The sequence below is a fragment of the Fistularia commersonii genome, chromosome 11 (assembly GCF_037954325.1).
Source record: "Fistularia commersonii isolate RoL2024-O1a breed Wild chromosome 11, RoL_Fcom_v1.0, whole genome shotgun sequence".
Classification (NCBI taxonomy): domain Eukaryota; kingdom Metazoa; phylum Chordata; class Actinopteri; order Syngnathiformes; family Fistulariidae; genus Fistularia; species Fistularia commersonii.
In genome coordinates, this window is record NC_141294.1 from 18,023,365 (window position 1) to 18,042,567 (window position 19,203).

General features: G+C 42.7%; 2 protein-coding genes across 2 annotated transcripts; one reads left to right on the top strand and one right to left on the bottom strand.

The window, feature by feature from the left end:
- The first annotated feature begins 433 nt into the window (after positions 1-433).
- On the top strand, positions 434-15,384 carry LOC147229875 (BAR/IMD domain-containing adapter protein 2). Its single transcript, XM_086155616.1, has 15 exons — positions 434-835; positions 4,508-4,644; positions 4,732-4,807; positions 5,602-5,688; positions 6,922-6,983; positions 7,538-7,609; positions 8,500-8,637; positions 8,744-8,896; positions 9,779-9,955; positions 10,765-11,362; positions 11,493-11,694; positions 11,816-11,878; positions 12,068-12,227; positions 13,523-13,563; positions 13,651-15,384. Exons 2-15 carry the CDS (start codon positions 4,597-4,599, stop codon positions 13,721-13,723), a joined length of 1,950 nt encoding a protein of 649 aa, XP_086011742.1. The 5' UTR covers positions 434-835; positions 4,508-4,596; the 3' UTR covers positions 13,724-15,384.
- An 897-nt stretch (positions 15,385-16,281) lies between these two features.
- On the bottom strand, positions 16,282-19,199 carry ndufa3 (NADH:ubiquinone oxidoreductase subunit A3). Its single transcript, XM_086155667.1, has 4 exons — positions 19,158-19,199; positions 18,817-18,891; positions 18,390-18,467; positions 16,282-17,539 (listed from the first exon to the last, which is right to left on the bottom strand). The coding sequence occupies exons 1-4, from the start codon at positions 19,162-19,164 to the stop codon at positions 17,448-17,450; spliced, it is 252 nt and encodes an 83-aa protein (XP_086011793.1). The 5' UTR covers positions 19,165-19,199; the 3' UTR covers positions 16,282-17,447.
- Positions 19,200-19,203: the final 4 nt, after the last annotated feature.

Below are 19,203 nucleotides of genomic sequence, written 5' to 3' on the forward strand. Positions count from 1 at the left end.
TAACCAAGTTGGAGCAACTTGGACGTCTTGCCCAAGGACACTTTGGCATGCAGACCCGGATGGGAGGTGGGCTGAGAATTCCAACCACCCCCTTTTAGCCTTTTAAATGAAACCACTTTAAGGATGTATCGTGATTGTAATGTCTAAAATGTTTCTGTTTGGCTCGGTGGGGCACTGACAGCTCGATCTGTGTGGACACGGCAGCATCTCGGTAGGAGGAGGAAAAAAAAGACACCGGTGTCCATGCCGGCCTCCTCGGACCGGGGCTCAGGAATGCGCGATGGTGTGGCCAGTATGTAGGCCAGTGATCCGCCTGCCCGCTCTGTCTTTTTCCCCCGGCTTCAAAAGTCCAAGTCATTATTCTCCTCCTGCTGCTATTCAGACGGGCTCCTGTCAGCTCATTGTTATTCAGGCCGAGTGAGAGAGAGAGAGAGAGAGAGAGAGGGAAGCTGGCTGGGGTTTCCAGTCGTAGCAACTGGGAATCGGAGGGAAGCGCGATTTAGTGTTTGGTTTTTTTTTTTTTTCTTTTCCCTCCGCAGGGCGTGAAGGCATGTCGATAATCGGCTCAGTAATGAGGAGGTACCGGACGGCACCAAATATCTGACCCCGATTCCAGGGAGGAGAGAGAGAGAGAGAGAGAGAGAGAGGGAGGGAGGGAGAGAAAGAGCGAGAGAGAGACAGGGCCATGTGAAAAGGGGTGGAGGGGAGTTGAGATTTACTGCCCCGCTGGATGAAACAACCCCCCACTAACTAACTAACTAACCCAGAGGGAAAGTCGGGGGGCACAAAGACTCACCGGAAGCATTTATCGTCTTCTACAATGTGGCAGAAGAAGGTAATTTCTTTTTTTCTCTTTTTCCTCCCGTTCTTGTTTGCATTGGTTTACTGTCTTAAAAAGAAATCAACAGGTCGCGGTTGCAGGATGAAGGAGTCGTCAGCTGCTGGTTTCTCTGGTGGTCAGGCTTCACTCCTGCTGGTTTCTCCCTTTTTTCTCCCCCCGCTAGCTTTCAGTTGTTTTCTTTTGCAATTTCACAGCTATTTCTTCACGGTTTTTCAAAGTAATTTCTAGTTTGTTTGTTTGTTTTTTTTTTCGTGTTAACGGTCTTTAAATTGTTCCTCGTCGCGGATGAATGTAAGTTCTCACAGGTTTTTTTTTTAGGCCACATCCGGTTGAGTGAGTACAATTCCTTGCGGTTGTTGAAGGTATTTTTTTTTTCTTTTTTTTTAAATATAACTTCACAATTTTAAGGGCAATTGAATATTTCAGATTTATTTATTTATTTAAAAACATTTTTTCCCTGTTTTTTTTTTTTTTTTTTTTTTCCCCCCTCTCATTCCAGCATCTGTCTTTTAGTCACTTGTTATCAGGCGGTGTCTTGCTCCCTGCTCCTTTTTCCATCGATTGAACATTGTTTTTCTATTTTCAGAGGGTTTCTTGTTTTTATTCTTTCCAAATGAATAGGCTAATTTTTGTTTGTTTGACGGGGCGAAGTTTCAGAGTTCTTTGCGTGAAGAAAATCAACAGGCCGCTGTTCGGGGATGAGCGAGCAATCAGCTGCTCAGTTCCACCTGCAGGGTTTTACTTTCCCCTGGCGGATTTTAGAGATCTTTTGTCTGGCCATTTCGAGAAGGTCAGATGGAAAAACTCCCAACAAGCGGTGTTTAACAGTGGTGGGCAGTAATTATGTAATTATAAGTGATGGCAAAGGCGTCGTGTGTGGTTTATTTCTCAGTCGCGCACCAGTGAGAAAGTATGGATTTTAAGGGATTTTCCATTTTACTGGCTTGGCCTACTCAAACAGGTGCCAAACAAAGAATTATTCTTCAGCCAAAATAATATAATAGTTTTTTTTTTTTTTCTCAAAAAAAGGGCATGCAAAAGAGAAATTGGAGTAAAATTTGTAACTATTCAACTGTTACCTAAATGAAAGTCATGATTTCAAAAACCATTTGCAGTGTCAAAGTACCAAATATTTTGAACTATTTTATTTATGCACCCCCCCCACCCCCCCACACACACACATTTTACTCGATCTAATTCTGTAGGATACCATAGGTCATTAAAAGGTCATAGGTCATTAAAATTTTTTTTTTTTTTTTTAAATAATTGATTCTAGGTTTTTCATCAATAACTAATTTATTTATGAGATCATTTCTGGCTTTTTGTTACTGAATATTTTCTTTTTTTTAAAACAGATTAAATCTGCTTAACCAGGAAAGCCACATTGCAATAAAATTGAGTAATTTTGGCAGATTTTTGTGATCATTATTTCATTATTTTCAATTCTCTTCTGAAAATAATAAAAAAGTAACACTAATATAAAGACAAACAAGAACGTAACAGGACAATAATCCATAAGAATTTTATAAATGTTAAAATAAGCTCTAATAGGAGCTGTATCTTTTCATACTTTTGATTTAATATGAGGAAACTAGTACAGAAGTTTCACTGTAAAATAGCAAATAAATGCTCTCTGATTCTCCCTCTGTCATTATGCCTGAACCTGCAGGATCGCCATGATGCACATTTTTTTTTTAATTTAATTTTATTTATTTTAACGTCGTCGTCACTGTCCTCCCGCCAGAGGAGGTTTAAAAAGGCTGGACCAAATGAAAGCACCTTCTGTGCTCGCCTCCTCGACCACCTGCAGACAGTTCCTCCTCTCGCCTGCACAAACAGCACTTTATGTCTCGATGCTGCACCCCATCCCCCTTTTCTAATGTCATACCTGGAAAATCAATGCAAAATGTACATGGTCAGTCAGTGTCTTGGCTTTCATAACTTAAAATTTTTACTTTTTGTTTGGTAATTCACTCATTTCTTGTACGGATTCATGTTTTGTTTTTTTCTGATGATTTTGGTAATGTTCTATGATGTAATTGCTAATTTGTCATTATCTTGAAGATAATTTATCAGTTTTGTAGGTAATTTTCTTCTTTTTAAACATTTTTAATGAGATTTGAGTTTTGTTTTTTTTCTTACTAATCTTGAAAATTGTAAAAAAAAGAAGTTTTTTTTTTCTGGATTTTTCTTTTATCAGTGGCAAAAAATCATGAAATTACTGATTTTATATAAAAAAATCTTGCCATTTTAAGAAATCTGTTTCTTTTATTTATATTTATTTTAAAATTTTCACTTGCCTTAAAAAAAATTGCCTATTTTTACTTTTTGTCTCATTGCATCTTTGTTTTGTTTGTTTTTAATCCCAACTAGTCTCAGGTGTTACTTGTCCTTAGCATGTCAATTTTGTGGAGAATTTCTCCTGTATTTTATTATTGTTTATTCTTTTTAAAATTTCAGGTTTTTTTTTTTTTTTTTTACTGATTTTGCAAAATCTTAAAACAGTTATTCTTGCTGTGTTTAAGGTTTTTTTTTAATTTATTTTCTGCTGATATTTTTCCCAAATGTGAGTGTGCTCTCATTTCTAATCAGTTTATTCATGCCGTCCTTTACTTTTTTCGTGTGTGTGTGTGGCTTTTTTTTAAAAGCGCAACAGGTCTCCCACACCTTCTTCTGCAGACTGAGCTGTTCTGCCAAACCATCAGCCTAGAAGCAGGGTGGCCTTAATGAGCCCCAGCCTGGAAATGTTGTCTTTTGTTTCATATACCATTAGCCCCATCTGGGTCAGCGTCTTCTCTGTAATCTCCCTGCCGTGATAATAAAGCGGGGCTTCTCATGGAAAAACCCAGGAAGGGCCCTTTTCGCCTTCAAATCCAAACTGGAAAATCCTCTGACCCCCACCCCGTCGGATTGTCTCGTCCGCCAAGGAAACACCGACGTCGCGTGTTTGTTCAGGGTTGTGACACCTGCCGCTCGGCCCGCCGGGCCCATTGTTCTTATCTGAAATGGTAGACGTGCTCCAGAGCTGGAATCTTGGGGAAATATTTGGGTTGCTGTCACACCGCCGGGGGCGATAATGTAGAACTTGGCCGCTAACAGACGGAGCGGGTTCATGAGAAAGTGTCTGGTGTCAATCAAGTAAATAATCAGCAGAAGTCAATTGAAAATGGATAAGAAATGTGTTTTAAACAAAACATGAAAATTAGCAAATTTCCTTAAAAATGACCAAAACTCCCTGAAAAGTAGTCTAGAATCGTGCAATCAAAGGGGAAAAGTGCAGTGTTTTTAAAGTTTCAATCAGAATGTATCATAAAAGTCAACTGGAATAACAAAGAAAATGTAATATGTATGAAATACGAAAAATAAGACGACATAACCTAAATATCACTAAAAAATTTGGGAGAAAAAAAATCAGCAAAAATACCCAATTTTCATTCAGTGCCTTCATTTTTTTTTTTTTTCATTAAAAAAAAATTATTACTTTTTTACCAACCATTCTTGTCATTTGCTGTGCGGCAAGGAGGTCCCTGGTTGGATTCCTCGGGTTTTCCTCCCACGGACTGCACACCTGGAGGGGGTTCACTGGAGACCCCAAAAATTGTCCCGAGGTATGAATGAATTCTTCTCATGGGTGATCTGACCCATTGCTCCTTCCTTCTCCTCCAGGTGATTTCCATCCCCTGAGGCTCTGAACAACCGGGAGGAGGAGGTGGAGGAGGAGACAACACCTGATCGCGAAGTGTGACGGCGGCAGGATGTCCCGGACCGAAGAGGTGAACAAGATGACGGAGAACGTCTACAAGGTGAGGCGTCTTCTTGTGTCTGATGTCGCCGCGGTGGGCCGCCACATGATCCTTGACACAGGACTGCGCTCGTCTGCTCTCCACCAGGGGATTCTGGACCAGTTCAATCCCAGTCTGAAGAACTTTGTGACCATGGGGAAGCACTACGAGAGGGCGCTGACAGGTACGGCAACTTCCAATCATTCATCACCACCATTATTATATTTTATTATTAGTCATAGTGTGGTGGCTGTAATAATAGAAGCTGTGGAGAACGTCAGTACTACTTATTGCCAGACAATTGACAAGAGTATATATATAAATTTAAATATTTTTTTAATATTTTTTGATCATAGCAATTTTAGTAGCAGGATGATGGTGATAGTGATTACATAATGGTAATAGTAATAATCGTCATCGTAAGAGCAGGAGTTGTAACAGAGAAAGCAGTGGAATTTACTTAGAGAAGTATGTTTATTTTTTTGATAATTGTCATATAATGTAATGCTAATACTAGAAATATTTGTGGAAGCAGGATTATCTTCATTCTTATTAAAAGGGGAATTAGGGGATTATCATCACCATTATAATCGTTTTTATTTAAATCGGACCATAGCGTTACAATTGATTGAGGTTTTTTCAGGATAATTGTGCTAATTTACGGACAGTCTTTTCATTGTTCTAAAGAACTACATGTAATTGAAGTGAGACAAAAGCCGCAGAAAGTGGACAGAGCACCACATAAATATAATAATAGCATCAAAAATATCAACGGATCAGTGATCGAGCTTAGGTTGTTCGATAGCTTTTGAAATATTGGCAGAAAAAATGAAAAATAAAATGAATAAATAATTTTCTCTGATCATTTAACTTTTTTTTTTTTTTCTTTCTAATAAATAGAGAAAAGGGAGATGAGTAAGCGGGTGATGAATTAATGTGTATTATGAATTAAGTCTTAAGTTGTTGTCTTCCCTGCAGGAGTGACGGTGGCCGCTAAGGGCTACTTCGACGCCCTGGTGAAGCTGGGGGAGCTGGCCAGCGACAGCCAAGGCTCCAAGGAGCTGGGTGAGCAAGTCGGGGGATTGTTAGAGGAAAAAAGACCAAACATTCATCTCATCCCATCTCACGGGATGAAGCTAGAAACCAATTCGGATTCTCTTGAGACGATGCAAAAAGCGGTGAGTTGGAGGAGGAGGCGGCCAAAACGGGCCGGCCGGCAAGTGCGGAGACGAAGATGGTGGGGCCGGCGAGGAAAGGGGGGTTGAGGTGGAGGGACGGAGGGTTGGGGGAGGAGGGGTGGGCCGAGAGGAGAGAGTAGGGTCATTGTTGGGAGATTAACAACACCACATGATCTCATTGTAATGCTGGAAACAGCGGGGGAGGCAGGCAGGAGAGTCAGAGGGCTGGATGCCAGACACTCTGTGTGTGTGTGAGAGAAATGCAGCATTTTAACTAAAAATATATTTCATAGTTTGTTTTTCTGAGCAGAGCATAAGTTCATGTTCAGACAAATTTTGCCACGCTCTGATCAGTGCGCAAAAAGTCAAAGTCAGCCTTATTGTCTTTTTCTTCATGCACTAGACATACAGAAGAGTCCAGAAGATGTTTCTCACAAATTAACATGATGATAATAATAATAATAATAGAGTGCAAATTAAACAGCAAAGTGCACTATTACAGTTAACATTAAGATATAAAGTGCACTCAGATACAAACTGCTGGTGAAATGTTGACAGACATTAGACGGCATGAAGATGTTAAGCAGATCCTGTCGACTGCGCTTGTAATCTGGTGCAAAAGACAAGCAAAAGAGTCGCGAAAAGTGCGATATATGGGAAAAATCACAGTACGCACGGGAGGGCGTGGGGCCGCTGCGTCCACACACACCACCATCTTGAATCAGGTTATAAATAGTAACAATAGAAAGATAGGCATACAATAACGCATGTGGATAGACAGATAGATTGATGATATTTACAATACAAAAATATAAAAAAAAAACCTTGTGCTGGGAATCGTTGTAGTAATAAGTAGCAAAAATAAAATAATAAGTAAAGTATCCTTAGACAGGGATGCATAAATGTAATATCAATATCATATGGGTGAGAGTGGTAAGAAAACAAAACCAGATCTTATTCACATTTCATCTGCTAGAATCGGTGGTTGCTGCATTAATTCTAAGGTTTTTGGCTTTCGTGATCCTCTTGGCGGAAACTAGGTGGCCGGTAGCGAATAAGATGTCAAAAGGTCAAAGACGGCCAAGATTGTTGATGTTCCCGCTGTCCCTCCGCCTTCCAGGTGACACGCTGTTCCAGATGGCCGAGGTTCACCGGCAGATCCAGGTGCAGCTGGAGGACGTGGTGAGAGCAGACTTAAAATAATGATAAAGGTCAAGATGATTTAAATGCACTCAAATTCCTCCTGGAGGCAGATTTATTTATTTATTTATTAACATCATATTTTGTGACGCACGTTCAATATTGGTGCTTTTTTCAGGGTTAATAAGTTTAAGAGATTTAAATAGAATCATTCTAATAATACATAATTAACAAGGAAACATAAAAAAAAACAAGGAAAATTTGAGTTTTCCTTTCCTTTTTTTTCTTGATGCTAAGACCATAAAGGGAAAAATCGAGATAATGCTTGGAGACTTAACATTTAAAAGTAAAATAAATTTAAAATAAACAAGATTTACAATACATTCATTCCAACTGTGGAAAATCCAGGTGGTGATTTTTTTAAATTTTTTTTCATTGATTTTAATAAAAAATGTAAATGAAAACGTTTTTTTCAAAAGCGCTGCAAAATCACACTGACAGATGTGCCAATGATAACACACACACACACACACACACACACATACAAACAACTTTGTCTGTCGTCGTCTGTAATCCTGTCTGTACCTGGTCCACAGCTGAAGCTGTTCCACTCGGAGCTGCTGGCCCAGCTGGAGCAGAAGCTGGAGCTGGACATCAAGTACTTGACGGTGAGCAATGAAGCAGAAAAAAAACAATTAAAATCAACTGAATTGAATGTAACATCAGCGAAGACCCCTCTTCATTGAATGATATTTCCAGTACTGTCAAACAGGTGCTGTAATTAATTCCAAATCAGTTCTGTTCCCCGTGTTTGTGATTAATTCGCTCATATGACGATAATATGAATTTTTATTATTAGTGTGGTGATATTGCAGTAAACCCTTGTTTATTGCAGGGGTCTAAAAATAACCTGCAATTGGCGAAATCCATGAAGTAGACCACTTGTCATGAATGTCATCGCTGTTAGCAAAGGTTTCATAAAGTTTTTTAGCTTTTGTGCGGATAACGTTGGTATCTAGCACAATGTTCTTTTTCCCGCAGTCATTAATCCACAAAGCTAAAGCAGACTCCGTCCTTACAATGGTCTTGTTGTGGACAGTCACAACCCTTTTTGCATACTTTTTAAAACTTACTGCTGCTGTCATCCTTGTTTTTTTCCTCCTCCTTTATATGACAAACTGAAGATTCATTTATTCCGTAATGGCGCCCTACAGCCGCATAGCTTCTACCTTCATTCAGCATGTCCAGAAGTTTAATTTTTTCTACGATAGTTAACATCGTCCTCTTCCTTTTGGGGGCGCTGTCAGGAGCTGTCAGTGGGTTTTGTCACGGAGAAAATTTGCAAATGTAAATTTGGCAAGCTGTACAGAGACCAGGTGTGGAGATTGTTGACACTGGTCTGCCCTCCTTTAGCCAATTAGGGTGCAGAACACAACGCACTGTACTGGAAAAAAATTAAAAAACTGCACCATATGAAACAGCGAAACAGTAAAGCTGCATAAGGTGAACCATGTCATAGCGAGGGTTTACTGTACATATAACAATATGTTTGGCCCAGGCCACGCTGAAGAAGTATCAGAGCGAGCGCCGGTCCAAGTCGGAGTCCATCGAACGCTGCCAGTCGCAGCTGAAGAAGCTGCGGAGGAAGAGCCAGGGCAGCCGCCACCCCAACAAGTACGGAGACCGAGAGATGCAGGTGGGCGAGGTTCTGTTGTTTTATTTTATCTAGTCAATTGAATTCAAAAGATAAATGATGATCCGCGACAGTTTAAAGCGTGACTTGTTCTCTCCCGCCCCATCAGTTCGTGGAGCTGATGAGTCGCCGGCAGGTGGAGCTGGACTCGCTGGTCGCCGCGGGTTACAGGTCGGCGCTCACCGAGGAGAGGCGGCGCTACTGCTTCCTGGTGGACCGGCAGTGCTGCGTCACCAAGCTGCTCATCAACTACCACAGCAAGGTGACGACCGTGGCGTCGTTTTGAGTCGCCATGGCGACACGATATGTCCAAAAACCGGTGGGAAAAGTCCCATGGGAATATTTAGGCAGCGGTTGGTGCTCTGGCTTCTCAGTGAGAAGGCTCAAGTTTTCAAAAATGGCGGGATGTGTTTTAATGTGACTGTGGAACCGGCTCCGATAAAACGGAAAAGTTCAAATCATCATTGTTTAAGCCGCAGATTTCAAAGCGTGTGAAAAAAGTAGTGGCTCATACCAGAAATTGTGGTATGTTGCAGTCATGAAATTAGCAAAATGCATACATGCAACAGAAACTTTGGGGGGGGGGGGGGGGGACAAGAGTTGAAAGTTACTTTTAAAAATGAATACTTTTTGAGTCCTTCTTTTTTTGGAAGTAAAAAGACGAACTTAAATTATCCCCCTGCAGCAAACCCAAAATGTCGTCCCTCGGCCCTCAACATTTTATCGTGTGTACTGGGGCGTCCAGTCAGCAATTAAAAAGGACTATTTCCGTGAGCGCTGTACAGTGTTGCTAATTATTGTTTATGTGATTTTAACTTCTTGACCTCAGCGCACAGCGTCTGAATGGCAGCGATTTTAAAGCTCAATAAATGGTATTGCCTTATTTTGAGCGATGAGAAATTTAGAACATTTTATTTTAATGTTACAAGCACAAACGTATTCAAATTTAAAATGAAATGTAAAAAAATGAGGAAAATAAAATTGAATTAAAGCCACAGCAGAGGGATGCTACATGTGTTAGCACGTTAGCCCATGTTGGTGTTCTCAGCTGAAACCCAAACCAGAGAGGAGGTTGTCGCCTCTGCTATCTGGAAGACCTTTATCAGCTATTTGTTTTCCCTGTGGACTGACCCGTCCCCCCCAGGTGAGAGAGCTCCTGTCCCAGAAACTGACGTCTTGGCAGCAGTCCTGCTCGCAGCCCACCAAGCTCCCAGAGCGAGCGCTAAATCTGCTGCGGCACACGGCCCCCCAGAGCCCCGGGGCCGCCGGCATCGCCGAAGTCCTCCGCCACACCAAGCTGGGCTCCGGCCAGCCTGAGCAGGTCAGAGCAGTCTTTATTATCGCCATTAACTGTTCAAAATGATGCTGAGGTTACAGCGTTGATACGCCGGCTCTTACAAAATGTGAATTCCTGCACTGTCACCGTCGAATGACGGCTACTTTAAAATGACTGTTTTCTGAAGGGATTTCAGGTGAGCATTACATGTGGCCGTTTGTATAAATGTAACGTAAAATAAATGTAACTACACCTTAATGTTAAATTACTCATTTAAATCCAAAATGTTACATGTGCATTCCTATCTTCCTTGAAACAGCCTCCTATCCGCACCAACTTTTCCTGGACATTTATGGATCGCTTGTATTTCTCAATTCCACCTGTTGAAAAAAGGGAACTGATGTGGATACACTGCGATCTAATGACGGGATGTTGTCGCTTCGCGGGTAACATGAGTGGCATGAAATGTGGGAAATGTAGCTATGGTCAATGCACGCATTTGACTTATTTATTTCAAGACAGTCAGACCTTTTAAGATGTTCTCGTGGGTCACAGAAAATTACATTTGGCCCACAGACCTTGAGTTTGACACGTGGAATAATCGATCAGGAGGTGGAAAGATTCACTCCATTAAATGTTTGATTTGTGGTTGAGTTTTACCACATTGAGGAGCCCTCTTGTGAATATCCCACACACATTAGCCAGTAAAAGAATTAGGGTGAGGTTTCAAATGTTAATTCAGGAGAGCTTTTGGTTGTACATCACAAGAGTAGGTTGTCTGACTCCAGCGTTAGCTTGTGAGTGACAGTCTTATCATTTCTGAGAATTAAGCTGCAAATGTGTTGTTTTGACAGAGGCTCTCGGTTCAGGAAGTGCCCCCTCTATTAAATGGCGACTCCAGCCGCTCCCAGCAGCAGCAGCAGCGCTCTCAGCCTCCTTCCTCCCTGAGCGACACCAGCCCCTCCCAGGGCTCCCCCCGAGCCTTCCACACCACTGCGAGAGGGGCGTCTCCCCTTCAAACCAGCACGCCGCTTGCCAATGTGGCCGCCCCGCTCGCCACTGACAGCGGCACCTCTGGTGCCGCCGGCCCCGCCGCCTCCACCCTGCTTGCGATGGGCAGCTCCTCCCTGCAGACCCCACTCCTCCTGCCCACCAGCAACCTGTCGCCCAGTCTGATCCCCTCCACCGTGATGTCGCTCAGCCAGGTGTCGCCCTCGCAGGGCGCCACCCTCGCCATCCCGCACAGCGCCCCGCACAGCCCCCCGCTGCCGCACAGCGCCCCCCTCTCCAGGGCCATGACGCCGGTGCAGCTGTTGCACCCGAAGGTGGGGCCGGGAGGCGGCGGGATTTCCTCCCATCCGTGGCTGACGAAGGCGGCGGACATGTGCGCCACGGCGACGCTTCCCTTGCCGCGGAGACCCAACAGCGAGATGAGGCTGGGCGGCTTTCAAGGTAACGTGAAGCTGATGCCCTGGTCTTGTTATGACCTTTGACCCCTGGTGCAACATTAGCATAGCAGAGGGGCGTTGAGCTGTAAATCAGGAGAGGTTCTATGTCCGATGTCCCCTTCCCCCGCCGCCAGGCTCGAGTCTGCCCAGGATGCTCGCCCTGTCCGGGCCGTCGCGCGTAGAGGCCCTGTTCGCCCACACGCCCGGGGCGTCAGAGGCGGGCGGCGGAGGAGGCGGGGCTTGCTTGCTTCACTTCCTGCCCGGCGACAGCATCACCCTGCTGATCTCTGAGCCCAGGGACGGCTGGCATTACGGGCAGAATGAGCGGACCGGACGGTACGTTTCACACCCTGCTTGAATTTATTGGAAAATTAATTTAAAGGTCACTCACGAAGCACCATCAGCGCCTCGGTTCCTTTTCATAAAATCACTCCAGCAGTCGAACTCTCTTCCACAGGAAAGGCTGGTTCCCTTTCTCCTACACACAGCCTCAGCACGGCAAGATGGATCACCTTGAGGGGTGAGTTGACGTTTTCAGGGTTTGGTGGTTGGAACTAAAAAGGGGCGGACGTTCCTTTTCCGTCCTTGTCGAACCAAAACACGTCGCGTGCCAGATGCTCCGATGGCAGATCGGCGCTCGCTGTTTTTCCCCGACGTTCTTTCACATCCACATGACCTTCTTCTCATCCTCCCCCTCCTTCTCTTGCAGCTCTCTCGTCTTATCTAAAGCAAACAGCAGCAGCACGGGCCAGCTGGACCAGCTGGGCTTGCCGGCCCTCACCCCCGAGTCAGAGGACGACCGCGGCCTCCCTCCGCAGAGGGTCAGCACCTTCCGGCCGCGGCCCTACAGCATGGCCGACACCAACAAGGTCTGGGAAAGGGGGGCTTGATGGGCTCTTTGCTGTTAGCTTACATTCAGCACTGTTGTCAATACTACTGGTGCAGTTTAGCATCTAACCAGGAGTGCAAACAAAAGCAGCAGCAGCTGCTGCTGGTCTAATTAATAAATAATAAACAGATGAACAGTATGTACATGATATATTTTGTCAATAATTTACAAGTGATGTGCAGACACAGTTCTAGAAACATACTGATGGATATGGTGCATTAAATGACCATAGACAGGAACTATGGGCAGTATTTACAAGTAGAAAATACTGTGTGCGTGTGTGCGTGCGTGTGTGCGTGCGTGCGTGCGTGTGTGTGCAGCAATGGAGGATGTTTGTATTTTCAAAATAAAAGCCTGTATTTCTTTTCTCCCCTCTTTTCTTCATTGACCCCCCAGGTCTTTCTTTCCCGCCAAAAATCCTATTAAATTTAAGAAATCTCTCATAAACAATAAAATGATAATAGATTGCTGAGATATTTTCTTTAAATTTCATTGAAGTTTTAATTTCTTAAATTTTCCTTTAAATCACTTACATTTTCCAAAACCACTCCGAATGATTCACCACTGAATATCATACAGATTATTAAGAGGAAATTTCCAATAAATAACCAAGACATTTCTTAAAAAGACAAAATAATGCCCTGCAAATCAGTGATTATTTTCCAAAACATCTCTTTAAGTACCAAGAAACATCACACAGATCACAAAGAACATTTCCATTAAATACCCAAGAATTTTCTTTTAAATTATGGAGAAATATCCATCAAATTATCAACAAGTTTCTTAGAATGGCAAAATAATTTCCAACAAATAACCTACATATTCCAAAACGTCTTGTATAAATCGCCAAGAAATGTTACACAGATCGCAAAGAACATCTTCAGTAAACTGGCAAGAATTTTCTCCTAAATTATGGAGAAATTTCCTATAAATGACCAAGAATTTTCTTAAAACGGCAAAATAATTTCTGACAAATCAGCTATATATTCCGAAACATCTTGCAGATTATATCCTCTAAATTGTCAAGAAATTACTTGTAAGTTTCAGAAAAAAAAATGTCCTTTTAAAATTATTATTATTATTGTTTGTTGATTGTATTACCAGAAACATCTCCTTTTGAAATTATCAAGGAAACTCCCCTCAGTCACACTGTTTACTGGTACTTCCTGGTTTCCTTCGATGCAGCAAAATCTATGTAACCAATCAGATCCAAGCATCCAAGAGTGACTTGTGACGCCAACAGTAACAGGAAGTGGTGTTTCTTCTGTGTTCTAGATCTCCCCTGACCTGGCCTCCCCGCCCGACTCACCCACTAGGTGACTATCGGTGGAAAAAAATTAGATTAACATTTTTTAATAAGGTAAAGAAGGTCTTTCTGACACGTTCTTTCCATCTCGTTGCAGGCCCAACCCCTTCGCTCACATCCGACTCCGAAAAACGGTCACCAACGACCGCTCGGCCCCCATCATCGAGTGAGCTTCCCAGGACACACACACTCATATCAATTGTCCCCCAACCCGCTGGATCTTCGTTTGTTTTTGTCGCTGTTGAGAGTTAACGGTGCCTCCCGGATGAACGACGGTTGTTTTCTGTCGGGTCGTTTTTTTTTTTTTCCAGGAGCGGAACGGAGCCCCGGGATCAAATGTCGGGGCGAAAAAAATCCGGCGCCGAAGTACAAGCCAGGCCTGTCTTTATTAAGTCAGGATTAATTTAGCCTAGATCACCTGATCAGACGCCACTAACTCCCCCCTGGCTTGACTAACACCCAACGCTCGCCCTGGACTTTTACAGGGGTGAATATTTTTGTTGATTTTAGCCTAAAGCTGTCCTCTGTAGTCCCTTTGTGCTGCTTTAACTTTAAAGATTAACCTTCCCTCGCGGCTCCTAATCTTGGGTGTAATCCCGCCCTCTAAAAAGCCGCACGGGTGTCCGTTTTACATCGAGAACAAAGTATTAGATTTGTTTGTTTTTAATCCGGCTGTCTGGTTCGGATAGTCGTGTTTTAATTTCCTCTTTGCTGTCATAACGGAGCCCCCCTCCAGAATATTTCTGGGGGGGTTCCTTCGACACATGCTGCTGCTGTGAAAGAGTGAACTCTTTACCTCGAGTCCGGTTCAGATGACCGATGTCTCAGTCTTTTTATTTTACATTTTTGTGCAAGAAATCCCCCAGCTGCGTTTTGTTATTTTTTGCGTGAAAATCATATGGAACGTCAAGAGCAGACTGGAATCAATCAGATTTGTTTTAATTACCATTAAAAAAAAAAAAATTACTGTTAAGAGGAATTTCTCTGAGAAGAGGGGAAAAAAAATAATTGCTTGGAAGAAAATTGTAATAAATGACCAGAAAAGTATTTTAGATGCAAAATCAAATCAAATTATATTCTGAATGCCAGAAGGTCAACAAGCGTGTTGTGCTGCTGCAAAGTCTGGTGTCAGCATTTTTTTTTTTTGTTTGTTTGTTTTTTTTCCTCCAGCGTCGTTTAGCCGAAGAGTTGATTCTTTGGCTCCACGTGTAAAAAGGTTTTTTTTCGTCTTCTCGGAATGATAAATAATTCTCCTTAGTTTTAATTTAAAGACAAATAGTTTCACGCTGGGAGAAACCCCAGGTCTGCAGAGCGTTAAAAGTCTCACCGGGATGGATTTTGTGTGTTTTTAAGAAGAGCGTTCCAAGGAAAGTTGCGTTTGATGGAGGGTTTTTGTTTGTTTAGTCTTTTTTTTTTAATCCTTGAATCCCTTTTTCGACATCCCCAAAAGCTATGGCCAGGTGTCAACCCTCGACCAGCAAGAGAAACGGGTTTTGTTTTAGGTTCTTTTTTTTTTTTTTGAATGAACGTTAATGACGAAAGTGACGGAGAAGGTGCACAGGAAGTTGACCGACGTCCCAGGAAGTGGTTCACGCTAGACTAGAGTAGCTCAGTAGGCGCCTAACCGCGGGTTTTAAAAAGATGTACATGAGCCGGGGAAGTGATCGATGTGACTTGTTCTAACTGCTTGGACTTGCTTTGGTGTTTTTATTTTCTTTACATTTGATTATTCATGGTTTCACCCTCAGGGGGGCGTATAGCATGTGTGTTTCTAACTGTGGCTTCTGAGCAGAATGACACGCTAATAAAAATAGAAAAACTAATGCTCAAACATGCTTGTGAGCTTTTGCTTGAGTGTGTGTGAGGGGCGACCAAAACCGCCCTGCTAGTTAGCCTAGCATGACGAATGTAGACGATGGAACGCGCCTTTTTCCGGCGGAAAAATCCGGAACCTCAGGAGGGCGAACTTGACAGACTCGCCATCCGGAAGCATTGCCTCTCTTTTATTCTGAAGGGTTGTGTTTACTTCCTGTCTTGTTTCATCAGCCCCGCTGCCCCCTTTGTGTCTGCATGTGACTTCCCTCCCATGTCTTGTCTCCAGCTCTTCCTGTTCGTACTACGTCCGACATGTTATTCATCCTTAGTTTGTGTCTTAGCCTCGGTTCTAGCTTGTTTTCTTTTTCACCACGTGTTGTTTTCCTTGTACATCCCTGATCTGGCCCCCTCTCTCTTTCGTCCCACCCATTCTTTTTATATTCTAATAAAACCACTCCTCTCCCGTACCCGGGTGCGAGCCCCGATGTGCTGTTTTTCGGGTTCTTTGCCCAGCCTCCTTCATCTGGGCAAACAGTCAGCTTTATTATAAATTTCTACACATGTACTAGACAAACTGAGGAATCGCAAGGACGTTTCTCACTTTCCCACAGTGACATGAAATTAACAAAATAATAGAGTGCACATTAGCAGTAAAGTGCACAGTAAACAAACAAATATTAAACTATAGGGTATAAAGTGCATGCAGATGCTATCGCCAAAACCGGAAGCACACCCCGCTGAAGTTTGTGTTAAGTCACATGACATCAGATGTTCAGAAAAAGAAAAAAAAGAAGCAGATAGTATTTTGCTTTGTCAGAATTGGGTCAGGAGCAGCAGGGTTAGCGCCAAATCTGCTGTTTTTGCTGCTGTATTTGATGTGTGAATGGGGGGGGGAGGGATAAGTATTATAGACGGATAAGTATTATAGATAATGAATGAATAAATGAATGAATGTTTGTCGTTCCCTGTTTTCCGATCCAAAACTCGTCAGGTCAGTTTTTCCAAAATGAAAATATTGTTGATGTCTAGCAGCAACACAAACGCCTTGCCGGTTGTCATCGTCACAGTGACCGACTATCTATCCATCTATATATCTATATCACAACTTAAAAAAAAAAAAGAAAATTTAATATTCTGATGTTTATTTATTTTTTAGTTATATGGTGAATGTGCAAGGCTCAGCAGGAGACAGAATTATTCATTCGCCCGCAATGATGTCATAAAGATTAATCAGCAGCCTTGGTTTACACTAGACTTACACTTTTCTTTTATGTTTTTAACTTAAAGGAACCAGACAGAAGCACGGTAGTGTGAAATCAGGTTTCACAGAATGTAGTAGTAGCATGAAGTATGTTTTACTACATTGAAATAAAGTCATTTGATATTATGGAACGAGTTATATCGTAACTGCTCACAATATTGTGAACAGTCACAATATGAATAGTATCATGACTGACTGTTTATTATCTGCAGAGTCAGCATTTGGTTTAATGTTGGGGTCATGCGCAGGGTTTGTGACGCTGCTAATATTTCACTTTCATACATTACGCATTTTCCCCGTGGGTTTTAATCTGTTGATTACACCACAAAATCCACTCACACATACTGTTGTATTCCCAGTGTGTGTGAGAGGTGGGTACTCAAAGCAGATTTTGTGCACCGCTGCCTCGCTTCTCACACTTGGCCTACCTTCCCTGGCTGCTTGCGCAAGCGGAGAAAAGCTCGTATGAATCGGGGAATTCATTTTCGACCGTTAATCCGACTAAATCTCGACAGAGCCGAGCCTCTTAGGGGAAGGATTGGGTCACTGTTACGAAACTTTGACGATCTGCTGCGGAACGGGAGAACCCTTCTTGGACGGGAAGCGGGAGAGGAGTTTGCCTCCCAGGTTGAAGTTTTTGCTGAGGCAGGAGTTTTGATTGACATCGAAAAAAAAAAAAAAGGCTGTACACAAAGAGGTATTTAACCAAGAAATGTCTCTGGACAACACAGTTATTATTAAATAGACAAACTTTATTGTGAGGAATTGACAAGTGGAGCGGCTGAGTGGACAGAGGTGACCCAAGGGGGTGTTTTATTTTACATCTTTTTGAGCCATTCCAGGTTCCGTCCTTTGGCTTCGGAAGGATGTACGGGCACGTCAGGCATGTTTCCGTCATCTCGCACAGGAACTGCGGCGAGAGGAATGAGGACATTTAGGATATATGTTTGAAAGGGTGGTACAAAAATAAAATACAAAGCTTGGGAAAAGGGGTTTGTTTCGTTCAGATGACAATTTTGTGACATTTTGAATTGGTTGAATAAATAAAATTGATGGTGCCGGGGCGATTAGTGCTTTTGCCTCAGAGCTGATTGCGTTCTGACGGGGGGCTTTCTGGCTGGAGTCTCCCATGTTCTGCACATGGATGACTGAATGGATGTATGTCTATATGACATGTGAATGAGACAGTGAATGTCTGTATGTCTCTATATGTGACCTGAGTGTAGGATAAAGGTATAGTGAATGAATTAGCTGAATATTTTTCTTTATAAATTCATATAAATTAATTCTTGTTTCGAAATGCCCAAATTGACAAATTAACCATATACAAATCAATATCTGACAGAAAATTGGCGTTGAATAAGAATGGAAAAAAAAGCAAAAAAAAAAAAAAAAAAGTGACCTGAAAAGTCCATTATAAAATTTGAAATGATTATAAATTTTGCTAAATATTAAACATAAAGAATATTCTTCCTCTTTCAGTGTTACATAAAAAGTTTTAAAGTATTTGTTTCCTGATCTCCTTTCTTACTAACCCTGTAAACTACTGCACTTAAAAATTAATAAATCTTGATTTTCAAAGGAGTGATATGGGATAATTTTTACACTTTAATCTTTTTGTTTTCCTTCCTCATCCAGAGAAATAAGACAGCTCACACAGCGTCCTACAGCGCCCCCTTGTGTCTCGGGGGCCTATTGCAGCGATTGATTCGACCCTTAAACGCTGGTTAACAGGTGCACCTGCAGCGGATGGTGTTTACCTGGGTAGTTATACGGCACCGCCTGGTTGATCATCCCCGTGTACTTGGTGATGGGGCTGATGAACGGGAGAATGATGCCTGGGGAAAACACACACACACACACACACACACACACACACACAAAGGGGAAAACTTAAGCAAAACAACAGGTGACACAACAACCTTTCTGAAATCCAGGCAACATAAACAGAGTAAAGAAATGAGGGAATATCCCATCCAGTCTTTCAGGTCCTTCACATGATTCGGGGCCAAACACCTACATCACTGGTGATTGATGTGATTGGTGAATCATGGTTTTTCTTTTTGATAAGCAAGGTTATCCTGGTTTTGGGGGGGCGTTTTAATTTGTGATGCTGATACATGCAAGAGACGATTCTGTTCATCCGGACCAGCTTACTGTCCATCTCCCGGAGAAGAGAGGACTCACCTGCAAGCCCGATCCCACAGGAAACCAGAATCACCGGCTCCTTGTTCCAGGCGTTCTTCAAAAAGGCTCCCACGGCTGCAGGAACACACAAGAAGAGACACCCATAAGAAACACCGTCCCTCCATCTAACTAGCATGCTAACGCTGTTAGCTAATGAAACCAACCCAGCCAAGGTCACACTTTCCTTTCAATTTAGAAACAACAAGGCTAATAACCAGCGTCGCTAACGTCTTCTTTGCATTAAGACGTGTGATCGCCGCGCCATTAGACGCTCCCAGCGTGGCGGCGACGCCGAATCGCGCCGTTAAACGAGAGTAAGGAAAGCAAAAATACACACTCACCCGCCATCTTGTTTGTGTGACGTAGCTGTGAGAGCGTCGCGCTTTG